The 22,269-nt window shown below is 40.1% G+C and overlaps 1 protein-coding gene across 4 annotated transcripts in view; it reads left to right on the top strand.

Annotated features, from left to right (window-relative positions):
- Positions 1-4,433: 4,433 nt before the first annotated feature.
- AGAP1 (ArfGAP with GTPase domain, ankyrin repeat and PH domain 1) overlaps positions 4,434-22,269 on the top strand; it is a 600,162-nt gene continuing 582,326 nt past the window's right edge. For all 4 annotated transcript variants that reach the window (XM_067548649.1, XM_067548652.1, XM_067548650.1 and 1 more), the window contains exon 1: positions 4,434-4,915. In XM_067548649.1, the coding sequence (XP_067404750.1) occupies positions 4,753-4,915 (163 nt within the window). In that variant the 5' untranslated portion in view covers positions 4,434-4,752. The remainder of the gene's footprint in view (positions 4,916-22,269) is intronic.

Consider the following 22,269-nt stretch of genomic DNA (forward strand, 5'->3'; position numbering starts at 1 on the left):
TAATATTGCAGTTCAGCTAATTTGGGTGTATTATTAATCACAAATTATTCCTGTAAGAACATCAGTTTACAGGTTACTTGACATTAATGACAGTATAAGCATTGAAATAGATGACACAGTACTGCTCTGAAAAGCTGGCAGCCCATTGCCATACTCAGTAAGCCATGCACTACAAGCTACCCACCTATACAATGGGGTTCTCCCTTTGCCTGAAATATTTACAATGCTTATCAGCAAAGCAAGAAGTCAGCAGCCTATGAATTAGAAAAACATACATACAAACCAACTTTTTTCCTGATTTTATATTTCAATACTAGTTTCTAACATGGAAAAATACTTCACCTGCTCTTACAGCTGCATAAATTCCTTAATTGCATTTTATGAGGTAACATTACACATTAAGATAGATATGAGGCTACAAAGAATCAGTTTGTATTACTGGTTAGCTATAGCACATCAACACAGCCTTACTTCTTAAGGGGGTAAACAGAAGAACAATTCTTCTCTATCCCTGGTTAAATGCCTTACAGTACTTAATCCAAATGAGCAGAACAGACACATAAACAGTCACATAAAAATAATCCAACTCAGTTTATCTGAGGAAATGATGAATTGCATTGTTCCTTTCATTCCATAAAGAAAATAAACTAACATTTGTATATCCAAACTCTTTACCAACATACAACTTTAACAATAACACACATTTTATATTCACCAACAACACACACAAACCTCACCACATGCCACCTGAGTTCTTATGTACAATAGAGGCAGTCCTTTCCTCTTTCCACAGTTGTTTCTACCTCATCCTGAATATGTCTGTGGTAGTGAGAGACAGTTGTGGCCCTTCCCAGAGGAAAAGGGATTAACTGTTTTCCTACCCACCCAGGATAGGATGTATGCATACAGTGACAGTGATTTTGTGAAAGGCTTTTGGAAGAATTGAATAAATTACATATAAACTCTTTTATCCATTATTGTGTTTACATGGTGAAATAATCTGCTAGATTAGAAAGACAATTTTCCTTTTTGCAGCTTTTGCTAGTTTGTCCGTATTACGTTATGTTCTTCTAGATGTTATAACTTAGGGCACAAATTCAAATCTGGGAGTCTAAACCCATACTTAGGCTCTAATCCTACAAATAGATCCAACTGGATGAAGGCCTTGAGGCCACTGTAAACAGTGCTGTTAGTAGGATTTGTTTCATGCTAATAACGTACAAATTTAATGGGGTAATGAAAAGTATGTAGTTTACAGACAACTGCTTTCAAGGGTTTCTATCTAAGAATGATATTTTATTTAACTTGAAATTGGGACATTAGTTACTTGTTGAAGCCATGGCAGGGCTTACAAAGCAATGCAGTATTTTACATTCCCTCTGACATACTATGGATTGCAGCTGTCATTTTTTTAAAAAGACAGAAATGCAAATAGCTGTTAACATTTGAACTTTTACTGCTGCAATTATTCATGCATGGTAACTTGTCAAGTGCATCTTTGATTAACATTCTGACTTTTATCCTTTTTGGTATTTTTATGGTCAAAAGTAAACAATGATGCAAAGCTCTGTAATGGTTCTGAGTAACCACTGAGTTATGTCTCATAGACTTTAAGGCTGGAAGAGTCCATCACGATCATCTAGTCTTACCTCCTGCACATTGCAGGCCACAAAACCTCATTCACTCATTCCTGTAATGGACCCCATAACCTCTGGCTGAGTTACTGAAGTCAGAAATCATGATTTAAAGACTTCAAGTTACAGAGAAAGCAGCATTTATCTTAATGTAAAATGATCCATGCCCCCTGCTGTAGAGGAAGGCAAAAAAAACCCCTACGGTCTCTGCCAATGTGACCAAGGGGAAAATTCCTTCCTGACCCCAAATATGGTGAACAATTAGATCCTGAGCATTTCAGCAAGACCAGCCAAACACCTGGGAAAGAATTCTCTGTAGTAACTCAGAGCCCTCGCAGATCGGCTACATGCCATTGTAGACATCCTACCGTCCCCTCCACAAACGTATCAAGCTCAGTCTTGAAGCCAGCTAGGTTTTTTGCCCCCACTGCTCTCCATGGAAGGCTCTTCCAGAACTTCATTCTTCTGATGGTTAAAAACCTTCATCTAATTTCAAGCTTAATCTTCTTGGGGCCTATTTCCATTCCTCCATCCACTCACGCATCCAGGAAGCGTTCCTCTGGACAGCATCTGCTGGCTCCCTAGACGCCTTCAGGGAGCAGTGGGTGCTGTCCGGGGTTCTCTGCTCAGTGTCCCCTTCTGGTTCCCTTGGTTTGACCCTTTGACCCCCACGCCCGTTCCTGTTTTTTTTATTCATTGTCCCCCCACAATTAGTTGAGTTCTGGGCCCTGTGCCTCCTCCCCTTAGGCTGGGAGAGAGGCCTTTAGCGGTGGGCGGGCTTGCGCCCCCCCACCTCCCAGAATTCAAATAGTAGCTCACCTTTCAATATGAGTTCACCTTTCAGTCTGTCATTTGATCTTACTGATAGATTCATAGTGCTAAGCATTAGTACATATGACAGTTTCATGCTGTGTGCTGACAGGGTATTAGGATGCACATTTGATATCAGTGATCGTTGGGTGAATGGATCCATATTATGGATTGACACCAGCTCAGGCTTTACTATTTCTACTTCCCTGAGCAAACTGAACAAACATCCAGCCCAGACAGCCTGCAGTCACTTACAAAATAAAGTCAGTAAATGCTTGCATCCCCTAATGACACAGACCAGAATGAAGTGAAGTCACAGACTACTGCAAACCAACTCTTAATGCAAGTGTGTTGGTTTTGTGCTTAGTACATGGGAGAATGCGATAGAAATGCAAGCGACTATAGATAGCTAGATTAGATACCATGCATCTTTAATCCAGAATTTGGAGTCAGTACAATAGTGATAGGGGTCTATTTCAGTCAGTGACAGTCAAACTCCATATTCGTAGCACATTCCAACAAATCTCCCTCTCCTTAACTATCACTTGTTATAAGCAATGTCTCTGGTTATCTCTGTCACATGTGGTCAAAGTTCTCTTGCGCTGGTCAAGATGAGCTATTTGCAATATTTATTAATTTATTATTAACTTTTCAAGGATGCAGAAAATGTTCAAGGTGCCTCCCAAGATGAGCAAAGGCCTGGTCCCTGCCACATACCATATTCATGGAGACAAGCTAAGTGGGTGAAATGAAGTCAGAGAGAGAGGAAGGGGGGCTTGTGAGGATGGCAGCACAAATCCAACTGGCTAGCCACTCAATGAGGTGCATGCACTCTTGACAGGATTGCTTTCCTCTTTGCTGTTGACCCACACTTGGGGGGTAGAGGAGAGAGAAGGAAAGAGGGGAAGAAAATCTGGTTCCCGCTGAAGGGATGACATCCCTTTCATCATGGTACCCAACCATCCAGAGTTTCAGATAGTTTTCTCACTTTCTTCACTGAGAATGTATAACCCACTGGTGAGCGTGTGTTACAAGTCCCCTTCTGTGGTGATCCACAGAGGATAAGTTGTTACAGTCAGCAGTTAAATCACAGTGGGTGTTTAGCTCAAGTTTTAATAATGCATACCTTTAGCTCTCTGGTTCCCTGGTTCATTCCTCATGTGTCAGCCAAGATGGTAGCCATCAAAAGTGCTCCTCAGGAACTTCAATCCCGTTTTTCTACAGAAATGAGCCTAGTGATGTATTAAAATTGAGGGCATTACTTTAAATTTCAAGGGCTTTCCTGGTCCTGCTTGTAGGCTTCAGGCTCTATAGGGAGGCATGTGATCTAGGTATAACAGTATGCAAAGAGCTAGCCTAGAGCAAGGTGTGGTGAGTTGTGCCCCTCTCTCTTAGGGAGCAGTCTGTTTAGTCTGTCTCTGTTTTTGGTTCTCGTCTGTTAAAAAGTCTGGATTTTAAGTAATACAGTCTTGGAACCGTGCAAACTTCCAGCAAAAGGCTTTTATGTTTTTAATCTAACTTTTCTCTTCCTAGGTCATGAACCTCATGGGCCACAGCTTGGGGATGAGAGGTGCAGGGCAGCAGACACTGATTTAGCACCATCACTGCTTCACCCCCAAACCCCCAGCTCCCTTGAGCCTCTGCCTCCCTCTCTCCTGCCCCCTGATCCTCCCCCACCTCCCTCTTCCCACCCCTTTGTTCCTCCCCCTCTAACCCCCTTGATCCTCCTGCCCCATGTCCTCTCTCTTCCCACCCCCTTGCTCCTCCCACTCCTGCCCCCCCCCCCCGATCCTTTCTTCCTCCTCCCTCTCCCGCCCGGGGCTCCTCCCATCCCCTTGGATTCCCCCTACTCCCCCTCCCGCCCCGGTCCCCCCTTCTGTCTCAGGGCCGCTGCCTCGCAGGGACTACAGTTCCCAGGAAGCAGCGTGGCGGGCCCGGACAGTGGGCGTGGCCTGCGGTCAGCGCGGTCACGTAAGGGGCGTGGTTTGCGTGAGCGTGCCGCGGTGGAGGAGGAGTTGGACTGGACTGGTAGGGTAGCGCGGGGCAGCGGAGTGAGGGTCAGTGCTGTGTGGGGTGTCCCTCCTCCCCCCGTTTCCTACCCTCGCCTGCTCGCGGCTCCTCTAGTTTGTGCGCCGCCGCGAGGCCAGGTAGCCGTTGGGGGGTCAGGAGCGGAGGCGCCGCTGTCCGCCCCGCTTGCCCATGGGGCGGGGGGCCCCGCGGGCCGCCGCGATGAAGTGACAGCAGGCGGCCCCTGTGCCCGGGAGCGGGGCGCGCGGCGGAGCCGGTCCCGAGCCCGAGCGGCCGCGCCATGAGCTACCAGCAGCAGCTGGCCAACTCGGCAGCCATCCGCGCCGAGATCCAGCGCTTCGAGTCCGTGCACCCCAACATCTACTCCGTCTACGAGCTGCTGGAGCGGGTGGACGAGCCGGCGCTGCAGGGTCAGCTCCGCGAGCATGTCATCGCCATCGAGGGTAAGGCGCCGGGCCGTGCGGGGCTCGGCTGGGCCGGGCCGGGCCGGGCAGCCGGCTCTGCCTTAGGGGCTGGTGGACGCTGCCCCCGCCGGCTGGGGGATGGGCCCTGCCTGCAGCGCCTGCGGGGGTGGGTGGATGCTGCCGTGCAGTCTGTCAGCTGTGCCTGGAGGGGGAGGGGGCTGCCCGCCCCGGGGTCGTGCCTGTGTGTGTGGACGCTGCCCTGCTGCGTGGCGGTGGGGCGGGAGAGCTACCCCCAGCGTCCTTGCCTGCAGTGCCCTTGTGGTTGGATGGATAGTGCCCTGCGGGCTGCGTGTAGGGTGGCTGGCTGCCTTGGGGGCCGGGAGTGGGACCGGCTGGCTCCCTCCTGGCCAGTGGATGCCCTGTCTTGTGTTCTTTGCTGTCGTTCACCTCCGTGTGTGATAATGGGGTGTGTGTCCGCACAGTGGAGCAGCGGTGAGCGCGCCCCCAGCTAAAGCCGGATTGTGTATGTAGAGACTTGGGCGGGCTGAGGGCTGTGGAGTCCAGTTGCTATGTGCTTGCCAGTTGCTGCCAGCATAGGGAAAATCTTGTTAAGGTTGTGTTGAGAGTAAAGGGATGAGTCTTCCCTGGCTTTGGAGGGATTTGGGTGCAAGAAATTATCTTTGGTTCTTTATGTTTGTGTTTAATTTTAGATCTATTAAAGGGCAACCAAGATCTATTGCTGGCTTATAGTACAACAGTATGTACAATGTAAGAACATAGGTGTGGAGTCTGCAAAGTAAAGAGAACCAGTTGTTCACATAGGTGTGAGTACGCATAAACCTGAAGGACAGTTGTGAGCAGGCTATTGAACAGTTATGAACGACTATTGGGTGTGCATGATTGAAAATCCATTGCTACTGAAAACTCAGCCAAGATAAACTTTTTCTCTCAGATGGGAAAATGCATTGGAGGAAAAACTGTGTATGATACAAGGAAGCTATTAAGGTCAAAAGTTGATGATTTGGACCAAATTTAGGGCAGTAATCTACAAACCTTCACAATAGCTTTGAGTATGTCCTTTACTGTGGGGGACCTACTGAGCTAGGACCTGTAACATTAACATATATGATGGTTTACCACTAATCTGAAATGACAGTCAAGTTAGTAGAGTACATCATATAACATTTGGAATTGATAGCTAGGCCCAAAGCCAAATGGTTTTAGCTCTCTCTCCTTTTTAACGCACCTGAAATTAAAACCCTATAGGAGTAGGTGCTGTTAAAACACAGTCATTTGAAAGACTTAGGGTTAGTCTACACTTTAAATTTACAGCTGCACAGCTGTATCAGTACACCTGTGCTGCTATAAGAGCACTTACGTAGCTAGGTTATGAGGGCAGGAGAGAGCTCCCCATGTGATATAATACCTACTGCCATGTGATTAGGTGGTTTTATGTAGGCAGGAGAGCATCTCCTGTTGACTTTGCCCTGTCCCCACAATCACTTATGCTGGCAAAATTTATGTTGCTCAGAGGTGTTTTTTTTCCCCTCAGCCCTGAGCAACAAAAATTTTGCCGGCATAAGTGCAAGTGTAGACAAAGTTGAATTACCCATCTAAGTGTTATGAAATACAGTTTTGAGTGGAGGCATATAATATTACATAGTGAGTTAGTATTTGAATAACACAACAGATCTGAATAGCAAATTGCAGAATGACGGCAATGACCAATTTGATAAAGGATTTGCTCCTTTGTCGCACCTGGTGGGAGGATCAAACAAGCACATCCTAACACTGTTTGCTTTGTGGTTCTTGTGACTTACATGAAATCCTGGCGTATGGTTACCTTTCTGCGTACTCCTGTTTCTGATTCCCTTAGTTTTCATTGTTGGTATTGGAAACTTACTACTTGCATTGTTGGAAGAAGGTAACGCAAGCATGTGTTTTGTTCCCCACAGTATTATAATTTTTTCTCTCTCAGGGAGAGAAATCCTTGCTTTAGAATATTTTCATTGGTAGGTAATATGAGTTATCAAGGTTATGCATCATCTTCTATAGAAAAGATACCCTGAATGTTCTGCTACAAACAAGTACATATTCATCCCTCTAACAAGATTTTTATTTTAGAAGAGACTCTATAATGCATCCATTTTTCCACTAATCTGTTGATCCATCTAGAGGGAATGTTAAATTGTACAGTGTATATATAGCTATCTACATCGCGCATGATTTATGTATGTATTTTCATTTATTAATTTTCCATATCTATATCTGATTCACTTCACGTGAATATCATTGAGGCTTCTCATAAAATGAAGATGATGTATCAGAATTGCAATGCACTTCAAAAGCAGGGTCTAGGAGGTCATGAGTAAAAATTTCTCAAAGCATTTTGTTGCTGTTTATTTTCTGTTGGACAATGAGTCAGGAAACCAAAAAACCGACTCATGAGAAACATGAATGAAAAAAGAGACCTTTTAAAATCACACTGCCTTATGTTCTCAAGGTTTTCCTGGTAACTGAGCATCTTGAAAATATGATAGGTGGCATTCTATGTAACTGACAAGATTATAACATTAGATTATAACATTTAAAGTCAACAATCTCACTCTTCATTCATCTTCATTTAGTTTAAAAGGTGTAGACATCTTTAGGGAGAATTGATCAGATCCCCAGTAATTTCCTGCAGTGTGTAGGTTTACTGTACTTTCTATATTAGGTCATCTTTCTTTGATTATAAAAGAAACAAATAACTGTACTTTTGTCTGAACTTAGTGATATTTATGAAATATTGGTATATTCTCCAAGGGACCTTCCTCAAGACAGTTGAAAGTTTCTTTCAAATTAACTCGCAAGTTAGACATATTTGAGCAAGTAACAAACAAAATGTGTGAATATATTGTCATAACTTGCTGCGATTTGTATACAATTCATAGTTACTAGTAGTCATGAAATATTTTTGGGGTGCAGCTGCAGGAAAACTGGCATGTAGGGCATGACAAATTTTGGTTAAAATGAAGTGTAACTTTGCCACTTGTACCTTAGCAGATAGAACTAATGTTGTAGCAGAGAGAAATACGTCTCTACATACCTGTGCAAATGCTATTCTTGCTTCTAATGGATTTCTGGTGGAGTCAGATTAGAACAGATTTGGAATTTGAAATCTAATAACCGAGTGAGGCTTATTTCAGTGAATTAAATACGACATTCTGAGAACTCACTGCTGAGTAGAAAAATGTCATTTATCTAACAAGTCCCTTTAAAATTGTAAGTACTATAAATCTGTAATTTCAAAATCTTATTGTGTCTTCATTATTAATTTTTAACTTTAATGCCTTTTTAAAAATGATACAGTGGGTTATGTCAGTGCAGCTGCTGGAAAAAGCACCACTGAAATATCTTGAAATTCAGCCAGTTACAGCTGTTGACCCCATGGTACTTAAGATTTATCTGTTGTAATTTCTTTGCACTTGTTTAGTCCATAAGTTGTATTTGGTTCTGTGGAAGTAACTGTGTTTAGCAACCATTAAATATGCTAACACACTTAACATATTATAGTAAATTTCTCACCTTACATGACTCTCAAAGGCGGTGTTACAGCATTACCAAAACATCTTACTTTTATTTGTGAATTTGGGCATATCTCTGCTTGTTATGACAATCTATAAAGTCAGTTTTACTTTAGGTTCGTAGATATTGGGTTGCAAACACTGCAGGAAAAGGTTTGATTAAAAACTGTTAATTAAAACTTAAACATCTTGTTTTTGTGTTTGCTATGCTGGCACAAATCTTTGCCTTTGTCTTCAAGTTTGAACTCTGCTTAACTAATTGAAGTATAAAATTCTAATTTTCATTTTATACTTGATTTAATTGACCTTTTGACGTTCCTTAAATGTTACAAAACTCCAAGCAGTAATTGAAAAAAGTGATTTAAAACAGGGTTGTTAAAGCCTTTTTTCAAATTTATCATGATACCTAAAATATTTGGGTTTTTAATATCTGAATGTTACAGCAGGCATGTTAATGCTATTAAGTGAAATATAACTTCTGAAAAGTTTTCACGTTCTACTCTCTCTTACTTGTATCAACTCCATCTAGCATTTGATTATAAAAGCTTTACCATTGAATGGTACTTCTAGCATCAAAAATATTTTAGTAACTCTTGGCAGTTTTATAGGACATTTAGTGGTCTGTGATTAAACCAACATTAACTGCTATACCAAACTTGTTGTGGTACTTCTGGTTGCTGCATGCCACATAACTGGCAGCTTAAGTTATTTGGTCTAGGTTTTCTTTCTTGTAGTACGTACTTTCTAATTCTTCCACAGGCACACTTCTTACTGATAATACAGCTGCCAGGTACCAGAGCCTTCAACAATAACTTCAACTTACTCTTCTGCAAACATATCTTTACCAGATTCCACCCACCAATTCTTTATATAGCACAACTATTAGTTGTAGATATTTGTAGTAGTCTGTGTTGGATGGGGCTAACTTGGTAATACTTTGCTTTAGCTGCTGATCAGAATAGGTTCCTCACTGTTAGGGAGAGGCAGGAACCAATTGTGCAGAGGATTGGGGGTGGAGTGGGGACTTTAAGCTTCTTCTACTAAACACTAAAGGACTGGGGTTGAAAAATTAGTTTTAAGTGAGATCTGCAAACGATATAAAACCTGGCCTTTCCCCCTTCATTTGCTGCTTTAGGAAGGATGTGTAGAAAGACTGTTTGTTTTTTTTGGGAGAGTAAGGTGAGCGTATTTTACTTGACAATTTTGGGGATGTTAATTGGATAGCCTTCAAATTTGGTGAATGGCTTGCTACATGTCCCAGAATGTACAGTGTAACTCTCTCTCCCTTTAATTGGAAGGGTGGAATTAGCTACAAGATTCAGAGGTGTAATGCTTCCAGAATGTTAGTTACTGAATTAAGTAACCAACTAAATTCTAGCAGTTGTCTTAAAAATAATTTTCTTCTGCATTGCTCAGCATTTGCTTTCACATCATATGACTAAAGAAATAACATGAGTGTTGGAGAGTAGATAAGACCTGAATTTCTAATTTAGAGGAGGAGGGTGGATGACTTTTAAAGGACAGCTGTAAAGATTTAATTTTTTTTATGTATAAAATAGGTTCAAACCCAATTTTTTAGTTTTTCTTTGCCAGGTTGCCTTGAAACCTCACTTCCCACCACTTGTTGCTTCAGATGCCACCTTTCAGGTCCACTGACCCACATCTTTGGAGGGGGGGCCTCACTGGGGAAGAAGCAATTTGGTTCTTAGAGCTAGTGAGCTCAGCTCCATGTGGCTTCTTTTAGCTCTGTAGTCATTGATTTTTGAGCACACAAATAGCTCCACAACAGGAACAGTTCCAGCATCTCAGTGCCAGGTGCTATATGAGAGCAACGCAAAAATAGGGACTAAATGATGGAGGAGGAAAAACAGAAGTGAATTGCTCATTTTTGGCATTGGGATTATGTTAGTTTCTTCTGGTTACTAATTCATAAACCACCATTATTGTGTTAAAAGATGCAAGACACAAAGTAAACACCTCTCTACTAATAAAAGAATCTTTACTTGATATGCCATAACTTGGTAGTAGCACAATCCCAGATTGTCTAAGGTTATTGTTCTTCCTACTAAATATCTAGTCTCTCATATGACTCCTCGTGTCCTATGAAAATATGCTTGTGGCTAAGTGATGATTAACACAACAGTGTATGAGCAATGTCCGTGCTTCCTCTTCACCTCTCCATCTAGTCACTCCTAATGTAAAATACTTTTAATTTTGTTATTAGAAAACATAACTTTGGCACGCTAATAAAAATGTAATTTGAATGGTATCTCTTATTTCAAGATCAGCACTGGAGTCCGTAGATGTAAACTGCTACACTTAATGTGTGCCTTCTTATAGGCATACAAAGATCTTATTCCATACCCGTCCCAACATTTGTTGTTTAGCTTCCCTTAAACACATAGTGAAGCAAAAAGTGTATTAGTTTTTTAAGCCTTCCATAAGGTTGGACCAAGCTTACTGAGAGATGACTTTCCATTTGGGATGTCTTCCTATGACAGATAGGTTGCACTTCAACCGTGAAATTGTTGATCAATGGGAAAGACTGACTACAGGAAAAAGGGTTGTAGAAGTGCCAGACTTAGACTTTGGAATTTGTGATGGAGGACCATTACTGCCACTTTCAGAACTAATGCAAGTAATTTATTTGACTTAGTTTTCCCTTCAGTTTGGTGAGATCCAGGAATGTCTTGATGTCAACTGGTAGAGGGCACAGGGGGTGCATAGAATTTTACAGGGATCCCCTGGGTCAGATACATGCATAATAATACACCAAAAAGTGTCACCTGAAGTCTCTACCAGAAGCCTGCTAGTGGTCGTACTCATTGTGAAATGTATGAAACTAATATATAAGTAGTTATGTATTTATACTGAAAATTGTATTCTTAAGGTAAGGCAGGTTATCAGGAGGTAACGCCTCAGACAGCTTGCTTTTAGGCAGGGGATGACAGATGCTTACCTCTCCATCAGGTTGTCATGTATTGTCCACCTCACAATGATGTCTATGTACTTGATGAGCTTGATGCTAATCAGATGATAAAATCTACAGGGAGAGAACCTACAGGAAAAAATAGGCAGGAGGGGGTTGTCCTTCACATTATTCCTTTGATTTTAGTCATGAGGTGTATTGGAGGCAAGTTGACAGAGTGATTGCTCAGGAATGGAAGATCACAGCCAGGAAATGCTGGATGAGGAGTGACTATTTCTGTATAAGACATGGAAATATCTGTTTAAGTCCAGGTTCTAGAACGGATGTTATGATTTTATTTTGTATGTAACCATTTGTTGCCAATATTTCTACTCGCTATCACTTGAATCGCTATACTTGGTTAAATACACTTGTTTTTACTATAAACATACATCAGTGCTGTGTGTTTTAGAGGAAGTGGTGAGCTGAGGTGTAACAGTAAGGTGGGGTGTGTACTGTTCCTTTGGGAGCAACAAATCTGCAAGTTTCCAGTGGAGCAGGGGCTGGAAACTCAGGGACTCTGGATTTGGAGTGTCCCTACTGCTAACCTATAAAGTGACAGTGGGGCCTGCATATGCCTAGAGAGGAGTGCTCATGTTTCTGGTAGCTGGTGGAGATGGGGAGCTGACCCCTGCAGACATGGACAAAGCGTATCATGGTAAGGACAAGTGGTAGCAAGGTGTCTCACAGCCCTGGGTATCACCCGGAAGCATCGTGTTTGGCACAGACCTAAAACATCTTTCTTGGAGATAGACTAATGATAAAAAACCAGTACCAACTAATCAATTATTTGGATGATGGGCTGGGAAGGAGACAACTGAATATATATTGAAATAGTTGAATTGCTCATGCTAGTGTGATAGGGATCATATAACTGGGTGGAAATAGGTGAAATGAAACTGGAAAATAGCAAACATTACTTGCAAGAAGGGCAGTTGTCTTAATAAGTAAGAATGTAACTTTGTATTAACGACTTAATTGCTCATACTCACCCTATTAAAATTGTCATTGGTCTTCTGTAAGATTTACTTTTGGCAAGACTTTAGACCTCTATTCTGCTTTACTGCAGTGGTTTTCAATGTGTGGTCTATAGACCTCTGGGGGTTCACAGACTGTCTAAAAGATTTCCAAAAATGTCCACATCTTGATTCAAAACTTTTTAGGGGTCCGCAAATGTAAAACGGTTGAAAACCACTGCTTGAATGCAAGACCCTGCTCTGATTCATTAGAAGGCAGTCTAATATTCTCTCTACCTCTGAGATTCCTTTGACAAGTATGAAAAAAAGCTTTGCCTGAGGTATTGAAACCTAGAAACTGAATGGCAGAGGTCATTGAGTCGAAGTTCGTTAAAGGGGAAGATTGGACCTATTTTCCACATATATGGAATAACTTGCTCAAATGCCATGTGGCTCTTCAGATTGGATATCTAATGTGTTACTAAAGTGGCTGAAGAATTGCTTGATTTGTACGTGTGGTTGCAAATACAGGTTCTGGCTGCTGATTGAGAATAGGAGGACTTCTTTGACTAGTGGAGAAACACTCCTGTGCATGCAAGTGTACTTTTGTTTAAGAAACCTATTTAAATGAAGTGCAGTTTGGCTGCAATGCTCCTCATTCTCCACACTCTGTTTTTTGGGTGGGGTTGCTGTCATTGGGTATGTCAATACTGACGACGCCACCAGATGGATCTTTCTCTCTGGATCGATTGAGTGGTCAGTGTAGACCCACTCAATTGATCAGGAAATCGACTGAGTAAAACCACCCCCTCAGGTAGCATAGTGCTGCATTTTTCACGTCGGCGCAGTGCAGTGACACTGCGCAGAAGGGAAGCACAGCAGTCAACAGGAGTTACGCAAGCTACTCTGTGTAGCTTGCGTAACTCTCATCAACTGCCACCGAATCGCCAGGTCATTGTAGACCAGGGCCTAATGTTAGCTGCTGCTGCTTCTCCTCTTACAATACTGAACAACTTAAACATTTCTGTAGCCATGTAACTTTGTACTGAAATGCTGTCAAATCTTGAGTTGGGTCTGGGTTGTTGTTTAAATAAGACATCTAAACAGCATCTGCTGTCTTAGGTTCATAAAATGCTGATGAACTATGGCAATATGTGTTAAAGGAAGTGGTGCAGGTGAGTGCCAATTGAAATGGTGTAGTGCAAATCATCTATTGGGATGAGATGGGCATGGGTGTTTCACTTATGTCGTTGAAGCAATGAGTATGCTATGTAGATCATCCTAAATCTTGATACCACATAATATAAGAATGCATCTGATGTCATATTTTTGAGACACTCTTATAGCCTTTTCTGAGGGTAAAAAAAAAAAAAAGGTCAATTTTTAATCTGCATACACATCAATGTGCCTTACTTCCCATGATTCAAGTTGTGCTGTGCTCTGAGTTGATTTAAAAAAAAAATGAAATTAATAAATAACTTCTCCAAATAAACAAGTTTTCTAAGACTAAGTGTAAGGACTCTAAAGTCTGACAGTTGGGGGCTGTAATGGGTCAGGATGGGTGCCATTTTACCAAATAGATAATCTCCCCTTTTCAAAAGCCAATCTCCTGTTTCTAGCGTTATTGGACTGCAAGGTAATGAATTTTAAAGATGCTTTCAGTGACAAAAAAGCTGTCCTTAGCTCACAGCTGAGTCTTGTCATGGTGGGTGTAATATTTTCGGGCAATGCTGAGGGCACACTAATTGTGGCAAGCTAATAAATGTTTTTGAAAAGGGGAAGTTGGGGACTAAATGAACTTCAAATTTTAGAGTAAGTCCTGGGGAGGTGGGCTAGTGAAACAGACAAAGGTGTAGGATAAGTCTTAACACATGAATAATCTCGTCCATATATCTGATGTGTATATACTTCCTGTGTGTTTATGTGAAGACGCCTTGAGACTAGTGGTGATTCTAAATAGCAGAAATAGTGGTCTGAATCTATACAGTGGCTAGAGAGAAACTATATTAAAGCCATTTTTATATTGCCACTTTAGGGGAACAGATTTGTGGTCTTGTATCCAACTGTCTATTTTGTAAAACTTAAAAGTAACATTTCCCTGTTGTGGTGGTAAGGTGGTGTTGATTCCTGCTTTGCATATTTGTTCAGCTCTCTCTATACACATTCAGTTCTACTAGCTTCAGTAGCATATAAATAGTTCATAATGGCCTGTATTAAAAAGGAAAAGGTATTCCTGCCAAATCTAGACCACAGTAGGCTTAAAAATCATGAAAACACTAATTAAATGGTCTTAATTGCTTGGTTTCATTCTTACCTGCTCGTAGTTTTATAATGTAGTAATATGTTCTTAACTGACTAGGATGTCTTTCTAAAGGTAGAATTTTGTTTGTTTCTATTCAGCTAATGAGAAACTCGTTATCTTCAGATGCACTTGTAGTATGTCTGCTAATAAATCCTTCAAGCTGAGTTGTAACATATTGTAATTCCACAATTAGACCAGAAGTTTATAGATTAGCTTTATAACTATCCCTGTGAACTTTTTTGTCTTCCCATTAAGTTTAGGTTTACAAAAGACTGAGGTTTGTCCCATGTCCTGAATCTTTGTTCCTCTAAAATTAAATGCTAAGAATGATAAGGGGAAGGGACTACTTAGCTTGATCTCAAAGTAAAATGAAAGAAAAAAGAGGTCACTGAGGATGTAAGCTTCCACTGAATCTTATCTGTAAAAGGCTAGATGTTAAATGTTGTACATGCTAGTGATGTTACCATAACTCATTTTTAATGAGTAGTAGGTCTTAAGCATTTTTGCTGCCTGAACGTCAAAAAATTAACTATCATGTACAAGTTGGATCACAATGGTAAATTACCATTTGATGAAATAAATAAATATGAATAGTTTTGTGTTTTTTATTTTAAAAAAAGGCAGCTAAATGTCAGGTAGCCTTAATTAAATCTGGAAATTGTCTGTATTCCTTAGCTTAATCTAATAGATTTCTTTTGATATGGGCAAGGTATTCTTGGTTTTAAAGTTGCTGGTTTGCAATTCAGATGAAAATTTTAAGTGGCTAACTTAAAAAAGTGATATACTGACATGAAATTTGGTAAAATTAGTAGGAAGGGCAATTTTGGTATTTATTTGTTTCCATTAGTGGAGAAAAGAGGCAGTCATGTCCATTGGGATTATAATGTCCCAAAAATACTTTGTCTTAGCTTTTTTGTGTAATTGTCAATGGAAGGAGGAATTCTCCATGTTGCCACCAATAGTATTTTTGTTCCATTCCCTTGTGTCTGTAGTGAGAAATTTCTCCAAAACTATTGGTTGAGTTCAAGACCCACCCTTAAAGTGAATGGAAACAAGAGCTATCATACTTACCAAGGAGGTTAACCTATCAAACAGGATTAACTATTTACTCTGCGTTTCTACGAAACAATATTATACCAGTAGGCTACATAATGCTCTTAACAAAGAGTATCAACATGACCCCTCCCTGTGATGACCCAGACTTAACTACTTCCTTCTCCTTTCTCTCCCTTTTCCCATGGCTTAATTTCAGTTAGCCACTTAACCAAATACCAGAAATAAACATAGGATCAAGAGTAAGGTATGTAATTTAGTTTCTTTTGTTGTTAACTCTTTTTGCTTACTTTCATAGCTAGATAAGGAATATAATCATAGCATATTAACAAAAATATTTTTGTTTGGTGTTGCTCTTGTTCTTTACTTTAAATTTTTTTTGAAAGTTTGAGTATCACTGGTCTAACATTTGTCAAAGGTAACTAATGGCAATAGACAACTGGATGCCAGCATCTAGTTTGGAGATCACTGTACTTCTGTTAGCTGCCTGTGGTGGCAATAATATAGGGTTGCTATAAAATAGCCTACCTCTTCATGTCACTTTCTGGCCTATGATCTGAGTATGAGATTCAAGCAAAGCTCAGCCCAGGATCCTGAACACTCAGGTGTTTGATAGTGTCTCAGAGGCTGCCCTTTTTTGTCTTTCAGGCTATTAAATAGTGCTGGGACCTAATGATTGCAAATGTGCTATATGAAGAAAGTAAGCAGATGATTGGGCAAGAGGCATATGTAATTTTGTGACTAGCTCAATTGGTGGATTCTTGGGCTTCAGGTATTCACTGTGGCTCTGGACACACACAGACAGACAGAGCTGGGTGTTTGAGTTGAATGGGGAAGATTTTGATGAAGTTTTGGGACAGGAAGACATTAGGGCCATGCTGGAAATTCAGTGTCCAGGACACTATGACCTGCTGTTGGATTTAAAAGCCACTAGTGCAGCAAAGAGACTGGCAGACTAAGGATTCTTTCTCTCTCTCATCCCCAAACTCTTTCCCGATGGCTAAACAAATAGCATCTGGGGTGCTAAAAAACAGTGAACTGGACAAGGTTAACAGTCTGCCACACTTGTAACATGGTACTGTGCTCCCCAGTACACCCAGTTGCAAGACATCGGTCTGAAGTTGATCATATAGCCTTTCCTTAGCCAGTCATTACCATAGTATTTTAGTACCTGTCTAACATCAGTGAGTTCCTCTACCTCATGGTTGTCGTAAGGAGATAGTGAAAAACAAGGCACAAAGAGTTTGTGACTAGTCCAAGATTGCAGACAGAATGGCAGAGTTTGGAATTGAATGCGGCTTCCAGAGTTCTGGTCTTGTGCCTTAACTACAAGACCATCCTTCGTGTTCAACTGATATGGAGAAAATGCCTAACAATCTCATTGGGATTTGGGACAAGCATTAAAACTGCCTCCAAAGTAGACAAATGACAATGACACATCACTGGCATTGAAATCCTGTCAGGTATTTAATGAACAAACTTCCAGATGCACTTGGGTTTGCATCTTAAAATTGTTCTAGTTAAGTAAAAATTTAACATGGTATGAACATAGGCCTCAGTAAAGACTCAGACCCTTGAGGACATGTAATGGACCAAACACCTTAGACAATATTCAAGATGAAATTTTTGGAATTTCATAGGGGGTAAAAGTTAGTTTCCACGCTAGTTATAATACTTGGGTATGACACCTTAAGACCTGTTAAGGCATTAATATTCACACAAACATGTCTCCTTGGAGATAGCTGATGTGGTGGTGAGCATGACCACTGATTTGGCACATGACTGTTATGCTCCTGTGGCTATAGTTAAAGGCATATTAAAGGAAGCATATCCAGAGAGCTGAAACCGAAGATGGCAGACAATAAGGGGGATAAAGAAAAAAAGCAATTGCCTTAAAAAAGCTCCTTTGGTCCAGGCAGCTTCATTGTGCTTGTTTTAAAGGGACAACTTGTTTTTATTTAGCTACCGGTGTAAAATCATAACTATAGATTAGAGGAAATAGTTCTCTCTTTGCAGTTGATAGCGTTCTTGTTAGTTTGAGGTTCAGACCTTTGACATTGCAACAATGGAGAGGGAAAACTGAAGTTGCTGTAGTACTTGAAAGTAGTTCTAGCCTTTGACTAGGTTTCAGATAGACTAGCTTGTTTTAGCTGCAAGTAGTGTCAGTGTGAAATGGTGTTGCAAAACTGAATACAGTTTCTTGGAGTCAAAAAATTCATCTTTGCTTTATACAAACACACCATTTGGTAACAACCAAGTCTATTACAAAAATAAAATGAAAGTAAATAAGCAAATTAATGTGTTTTCTAATTTTCTTTCATCAGTGAAATCCATGCACAATCTACTCAAGATTCTGCAATAAACTCCTTTGTAATACTAATATGGTCAGATCAAATCCACCATACTGTAAGTTGGCTTAAAAAAGGGACTAAATATTAAATGCTTCCCCAGGCACCAGGTTGCGTAGATTGATTTAAATGAATGCAATTTTAATCACAACTTAAATTAATTTGAATCATGCTTTTCATTTGTACTTTTTAGCTACTTCCTAAAGTAAGGTTGGTTCTCATTGGTTGGTAATGGTTAGAACATGTTGATTTGCAACTAAATATAGCTTTTAAACTAAACTTGGTTCCACTTGCTACCCAGGAGGGTACACTATACATATTTAAATAGTTGTATAGCTCAGACTTCTGTTCAGATTTTTAATTTTTACATTTTTTTATTATATTAGAAAATGGTGAATGATGCAGTTCTTCGTTTTGTGCCAAGCTCTATTTGGATGGAAATTCAAATTCAATTGAAGTGCGCACAACCAGCGTTTTTAAAAAAATTTATTAGTTAAATAAAACTACCCTAAAGGTAATGTAATGGGTACATGAGAGAGAAATGTATCAGTTTATCAAAATGTTGCATTTAAAAACTAAAACAAAGGAAGTCTTGTCTGTAGTTAGTGATTTGAACTGATTGTTTCTGGTCACTGTATCCTTCAAGATTTTAGAAAAAGTAGATCTCATCCTCTCACCTAGTTTTTATTCATAAATTGGAAGAGGAAAACAAGGTTTCCTGCTTTTTTTGCATCTTAATTTTGAATGAACTAGAGATTGAACAGAACTAGTTGAATAAACAGAAATGAAGAAAACACCTCTGGCTGACTGGAGAAGAAGCTACTGTTTGTCAAAAGCTGGTTTAGCCCTTGAGCAATCTTTGGTTCCAGGTGCGTAGCCAGTAACTTCCATCAGTTCAGTGTCTGACTGTTTAAAACTTAACAGCAAATGTATTACTTAATGTTATTTTGAAATTATTTTAATAGGTTATAATTAATTTAGGCCTTAACGTAAATTGTCATAATTTTAAATTGTTTTAGTTAAATCCATATTTAATTGAACTTATTTAAATAGAAATGATTTATTTTCAAATAGGTTTTTATCCACTCTATATCCTGTAGAAAACTTAATCTCACCTTCAAAATACATTGCTTGTTTTTGCACATTGCTTCTCTTTGCACAGAATATAGACAGTAACGAATACTAGTTTGCTTCTTAGTCCATGAAGCATTCAGTTGTGGTTCTTTACATGTGCACTTGGCTAAGTACCCCTTTGACCTGAAAAAACACATACCTCTGACTCATAAACTTGCAACCTTTCTATGATAGCTATTGTCATTCATCATTTGCAAGTATACACCACCCCAATTCTTGAACTGTAACCTCAGTAGTTTCATGTGTGAAGTGTAAGATGGAGTTTAAGAATGAGGTTTAAAGCAGTTCACAGTAGGATTGTAACAACTTCGAGAACTAGGTTTTTTCACTCAGGGAGTTGTGTCCAGCCCCATCTAATTACCCTTCTTCCCCCTAAAGAGACAAGGTTGCAATACCAGAAGCAGAATAACTAAGATAAAACCTGTTCTGTTTCCATAGTATGTTCTAGCAATTGGTGGCATAATGTAGTTGTATGTATTTCCCTCACGTATGTAGGGCTTTTGCTATTGACTCATTTTGAAAGACTTGCAACTCTTGGACAGAATGGAGCTAGCCAGAAATGATACTCCTTGCTTTAAGGCAATACCTGCACGTTCAGCTGTGGGTGTACAAATAACTGCAGCCTTTGGGGAGCAGTATCTGATGTGCAATCACATTACAGATAAAAATGCCTGCTAGCTCAAATACTCAGTATTTAGAGGGCATGTTTGCTATGGCAATTGCTGCTTAACCCATTACTTAGCTAATGCTTTCTCTATCCAAAGTCTTGAGGCTTATGCGTACTTTCTGACAAATATTTCCTTTTTAGTTTTAAAAAAAACTAATGGAGCACAGAATACTTTCCTTGTAATAGAAGACTAATAAACTTTTTCCTTCCTTTGACTTACAGTGGAATGCGGTTAAAGGATTAGTAAATCCGTTTATTATACTAATTTGGCAGTATGTGCAAAGTGCATGTGCTGACTGTCCTGTGTCACAGTCCCGCTCCATCTCCTATTACAAAAGGTCTTCAGTATATGAATTTACATGTTGGTATGCGGATATTTTAAAACTGTACAAACAGGAGATACCTAGGTGAATGTGTTAAAGTGAACAAAGGCAGTTGAATTCATTTATCTAATGTTAGTATGGGTTCATTTCAGATATGGTCAGATGCCAGTGAAATCCAGCTGGCTTATTACACAGGGTAGCCTAAAGTAGTTACATAAGATAACAGTTCTACAACTGCAGTGTAAATATTGTTGAACTCTGAGAAGTAACTTTTATGAAATAACTTCACTTCAGACTCCCAGTGGAGCTCCAGAAAGAGATCCCAAAACTCTTTTTTCATGAGATAAGTTCATTTACTGAAGACTTTTTGTAATAGGAGGTTTTGGAGAGGGATTGTAGCAGGGCAGTTAGCACATGCACTTAAAATGGAATATAATGTGATATTTCAAGAACTGCAAATTTACAGATTATCAAGGTTATTTTTCAGTGTTCCAGCTCATTCATACATAGTTCATGTCCAGTACATACTGAATTTACTGTGGATGGGCTATAATGGATATTGTGTAGGAAAAGAATTGTTTCACACTCAGAGTGAACTCTCAGTACAACAAACTATCTGCAGAATAGGATAAATGGACACATACTCTCTTTCTGAACTTTAAAGATCATCTCCACCTTAGTTTTTGCTTATGCTCCAAGTAAGATATTATATCTGTACACCTACCATAACTGTGAAAATCTATTTACATATAATTAGGTTTGGCAGATTTTGACTTTTTAAAATTTTGACACATTATATCGATGTTTAAGCATTGTTTAGATCATTTTAATTTTTCACAGTTGTAGGAAATCATGGGAAGACAGGAAATCAGACAATTATTTAATGACAACACGTTGAGATTCAAAAAGTTAAAGCTTTATAACTGTTAAATTGTCAGTGTACAAAGTAAATATCCTTAGAATTTGATTTAAGTTCTCAAGCAGAATTTTTCTTTGTCTTCAGTTTGGGAAGTCCATGGAAGTAGCTGCTGTGGTGACAGTTCACGTGGCCCTGCACGAGGGCTATTGGTGTGTGATAGAGATGGTCAGTCAGCCAGACATCACTGTGGACTATACAGCTAATTGTCTTAAACTGTGGGAGCTCTGGATGGAGCTCCCATGCATGTTCTTCTTAATAAACCCGGGAGTATACTCCTAGAATGGGTACCAGTCACCACTGGGTGAGGCAAACATGCTTTTTGTTTCATCGCAAGTTCCTGGTAATGTATGTGAAATAGCCAGGTCAAGTATATTTGTATAGAATTTCTGAAAATGCTGAGCAATCAAAGGGAACTGCACACTATTACAATGAACTATGTCATCCCCAGGTTGACTGCTGGCTTAATTCTCTGATTGCATAAATCCAAATACATCCGTTCATCTGTGTGCTCAGCAGGTGCAATGTAGTGATGGAATGTGCTTTTGGGTGTGAAAGCAAGTGAGAAAGCTGACACTGAATCTTAATTAGCTTGGTAACGGGCAATCAATAGGTACATGTTAATTTTGCATAACCTGTGAATGCCATGGTGAAATGGTCTTTAAAGAATTGAGTGAGCAGGTAGTGGGACTTGAAGTAAATTGTGCACAGCAGATAGTCAAGATGTTGCACCTGAGGCTAATTCCTTGTATTAGGAGATTTCTTCTTTGCTTTCCTAGAAAAAGCAGCAGATGCTGAAGACTCTCTCTCTTCTACTAGTAAAGAGCTAGAGCTAAGGAGGCACATGACCCTCGTTTGTGGCTACACCTACTGACTTAATATTAATGGCAGTGTTCATTAGATCTGCTAGTGGGTGCAGTACGACTTATACAAATAAGTGGCTTCTGGCAAAGTTGACCTTTTTTGGTAAAGACCTGACAGGCCTCCTAATGAGTGACTAGTACAGCTGGTGGTGGTGATGGTGGTACTGCTTACACTCTTTAGGCTACTGTATTGGAGCTTTCTGACCCAACTGGCACATGCTGATGGAGAATGTTAGAGTGGAAGACTGTTACAATGGCAGTAAGCTTGCTTCCAGCAACATTGAGATGATCACTATT

The sequence above is a fragment of the Emydura macquarii genome, unplaced genomic scaffold (assembly GCF_026122565.2).
Source record: "Emydura macquarii macquarii isolate MOO-44397 ecotype Brisbane River unplaced genomic scaffold, CSIRO-AGI_Emac_v2 contig_1253, whole genome shotgun sequence".
Classification (NCBI taxonomy): domain Eukaryota; kingdom Metazoa; phylum Chordata; order Testudines; family Chelidae; genus Emydura; species Emydura macquarii.